We start from the raw sequence: 3,645 nt of genomic DNA, 5'->3' as shown, positions 1-3,645 counted from the left end.
TACTTTGAACCAGTCTAGTGAAATCCTTTCAGTATTAGTAGCACACTCTAAATTCTCCACAGTATCCATCAAAATGAAAATTTTGCAAAAACAATTATTGAAATACTCTACAGTATTTTAACACCCTGTTTGGGATAGCTAAGATTTAAGTAACCTTACCCTGTCTATTAAAATTATCAAGAAAAAATATGTAGTCTATTAAGAAAAATAAGATTTAAAGCTGGTAAAAATGGAGAGAGGCCATAATACTCTATATCCATTGTTCGCCTGCTGTGTGTACAGTGCATGTGTCAAGACACTCAAAGATTAGTGAGATTCAAGTTAATAATATCTGTAAATATTTCTGGTAGGGTTGTTTTTGGTATTAGTAATTATGAACTAGGAGAGAGGAAAGTGCTTAGTTAAATCAGCAATCTCACTCCATGCAGTTAAGACCACTCAGCCACAGCATTGCTTGAGAGAAATGGAAAGTATTGCTCATGTTTATAGAATAGCATACCTGGAAAACAGTCTCCATTGCACTTTCTTTATAAAGTAATATTATTAGTGATGCAATACATGTCTGGCATTTGTGTGCTGCCTGTGAGAAGACTCAAAATTAAGCTGAAAAAGATTTTGAACTTTTACATTTATCTTGATATTATAGTGCTATTAGTAAACAAACATACCACCACAGTATAATAATGTACCACTGTAGCAACATAATGTAAATCATACCTCCTCAGAACACATTGTATATTAGGTCCTCAGCTACCCTGTAGGGAATTAGGATCATGGGAGCATAGCTAATCAAATGAGCCGGACTTTGCTTCTATTGTCTACATATTGCCTTTGGCATAGGGCTATTTTCATATAACTGATATTTATATCTATAAACTCTTCATGTAGAGAGTCGTATTATAATTGTTCTTAAGACATCCGGTTGAAAATACCAAGGCAGATCTTCAAGCCCACTTTTTAACCTGTCATTACTTTAATAATGTTATGAAAATGCATACAGATATAAATAACATTACCAAAATTGACTATACATTTAAATGCTTTCACTGTGCTGAAACAAGTACAAACTTAATATATTGTCATTTATAACAATTTCATTAATGTATTCAGCAGTTATATATAATTACCACAAAGAGAGAGCAAACTTCCTATCCTGCTATCATACTTACCAAGAATATACTAATATGGTTATATGATTATTACACTCTCATTCAATATCACATTATTAAAAATATATAAATACTTCGTGGTTATATAAATACTTCGTGGTTATTAAACCCTTCCATGGAAAATGATAAAAGATAATCAAAGTTCAGAAAATATATAACCGACAATTAGCTTATGAAAATTAGTATAATAACAGCATTCCGTATAATACGTTTATAACCTTGAAAAAAGGTAAACACAACTAACCTTCAGAAATTACACAGTGAGGAAGAAAGTTGCCTTTCGCAAATCAGGGAAGTGATTTTTGACAGGACTATTCAGGAATTGCCTTGATGCCGTAACAGTTGGAAGTTGTCTACATGGAAAAAAATATGTACTTGAACTTCCCTTTACCCATATTTTCTAATATTCGATACATACATTTATAACTATTAAATGTATTTCTAATAAACCTCCTTCAGTTAAGTAGCGATATAGTCTGGCTTTGTAATATAAATCGTACGTCCGACAGCACTGACGTTTTTGTTTACATTGTGACACTGGTTGTCATGGCAACCAGGAGTTATTTTATTCAGCAAAGTTATGCGTAAACAATTGTGAGAATGACCGTTGAGATTTGGTTTTCGTTGCGGTGTTCCTTAATTATATATGTGTAAGTATCATTGCCTTGTCATCTATATCATTTAAATGATGAAAACAAGTTCACTGTCATATGGTAATGGTTATATCGTCATGATTTTAATAATGTTAATACTATCGATAAAGATGGCGTTGATAACAGGGATTTAATCTCTGTCAATGATCAGAAAATCATCATAACTATCACCATGAAGAAAAATGTAACAGCGTATAAGTCTGTATCACCGTCAGTTTCACCTCAATTATTATTTTACTATATTAATCATCACATTTATTGTTTTGTGCTTATTCTTATATTGTTATTAGTTATTATTCTAATCATTATAATATTCATTATGTTAATGGTTATTATTGTTACCATTGTCATTATTATTATTAATAATGTTTTTATCATCGTCATAATAATTATTGCTTTTATGATTATAACTCATTATTTTCCTTATTATTATTAAATATTACTATTAGCATGTTTATTATTGATTATCATTATTGCCGTTATTAATATTATTATCATATTATTAAATACTATCATATTATTAACTATTATCATATTATCATCATTATTCATATCATCAATATTATTATCATTGTCATTATTATTATTGCCATTATTATTATTAATGTTATCATCATCCTTATTGTTTTAATTTTACTATTATTATTATCATCATTTTTTTATCATTAATATTATCATCATTAATTCTGATTATTATCACTATTATTATAAACATTAAGATTTCAATTATTACTGTGATGATCGTCTTCATCATCATAACATCATCGTCATCGCCATCAGCATCTTCATAATCATAATCATAACATAACAATTTTACCACCACCACCATCACCATCATCAGCAACAGCAGCATTCTTGGTGCAGCAATAGTCATTATCTTTTTCATTATTATTTTCAATCAAAGTATTTTCTATTGTTACTACCTAATATTTATAATAATGCCAACTATCAGCAGCAATACCATCCATATCTGACTAAGCTTAGACAGAATAGTACTGTGCACATGATCTTTCTTAAATACCAACGCAATGATCCGGATATTCTTTGCAAGTGTAATAAGGTTAGGGTGTAGAGCGTAGACCCCGTGAGAGGCCCATACTTCGGGTGCAGAGGGCGTGGCAGCGACAAGTTAGACTGTCGTCTGTCTCTATCTCCCTGCTCTGTTCTGCATATGCCTCTTGTTCTCCTCTGCTGTCTGGCGAGACGTCCTTTTATGCACCTATTCCTTGTGAGGGCGTTTTGCTTGCTTAGGAGAAAGTGTAAAAAGAGAAAACAGTTAACACGTGCGTCCACTGAAGGAGGTGTGAAAGAGGGAACCATCCGGCCTTGAGGATATCGTTGGTAGCACAAGCGATTCTATCCTAGTACTCAATTATCCTATTATGTGACCTGAGCAGGAGCGCATTTGCTTTCTGATATGCTTGCTGTTGCCGAGAACCAAATAATTAGCATAGTTCGTATGGCAACTGCTTGTCTTGCCCCGTGAAAAGATAGTGCTATCGCCCAAGGAAGAGGGAAAGGTAGAATTGAAGGCCAACTGGACAGCGGGGAGAAGAGCGTCCCAATCGTCCTTGAGGTCGTGCAGTAATTGACGCAGAATTGCAAGAATAGATCTATTTAAACGTTCCATAACGCCATTAGCCTGCGGGCAAAACGTTTACCTGCGTCACAATCAGCTGCTGTACAAAACCGGCGAATACCTGATTTATAAACTCGGTACCATTATCCGAGCATCAATATTGTGGACAGCCGTGGCGGCAACAATTTACGTCATTGAATGCTTTCGTAGCGTGCACTGCAGCCTTTGATGATACCGCTACCAA

At 33.4% G+C, this 3,645-nt stretch overlaps 1 protein-coding gene across 2 annotated transcripts in view; it reads right to left on the bottom strand.

The window, feature by feature from the left end:
* LOC113810106 (fas apoptotic inhibitory molecule 1) overlaps window positions 1-1,603 on the bottom strand; it is a 9,958-nt gene extending 8,355 nt beyond the window's left edge. Inside the window, exons 1-2 of one of the 2 annotated variants that reach the window (XM_070140884.1) lie at window positions 1,414-1,603; window positions 718-755 (exon numbers count right to left, since the gene is read on the bottom strand). In XM_070140884.1, the coding sequence (XP_069996985.1) occupies window positions 718-732 (15 nt within the window). In that variant the 5' untranslated portion in view covers window positions 733-755; window positions 1,414-1,603. The remainder of the gene's footprint in view (window positions 1-717; window positions 756-1,413) is intronic. The other variant, XM_027361788.2, reaches the window with a different exon arrangement.
* Between the last annotated feature and the right edge of the window lie 2,042 nt (window positions 1,604-3,645).

Source organism: Penaeus vannamei, chromosome 3, assembly GCF_042767895.1.
Source record: "Penaeus vannamei isolate JL-2024 chromosome 3, ASM4276789v1, whole genome shotgun sequence".
Taxonomy (NCBI): Eukaryota; Metazoa; Arthropoda; class Malacostraca; order Decapoda; family Penaeidae; genus Penaeus; species Penaeus vannamei.
Note: the sequence above shows the minus strand (reverse complement) of the source record. Positions and strands in the feature narration are given on the sequence as shown.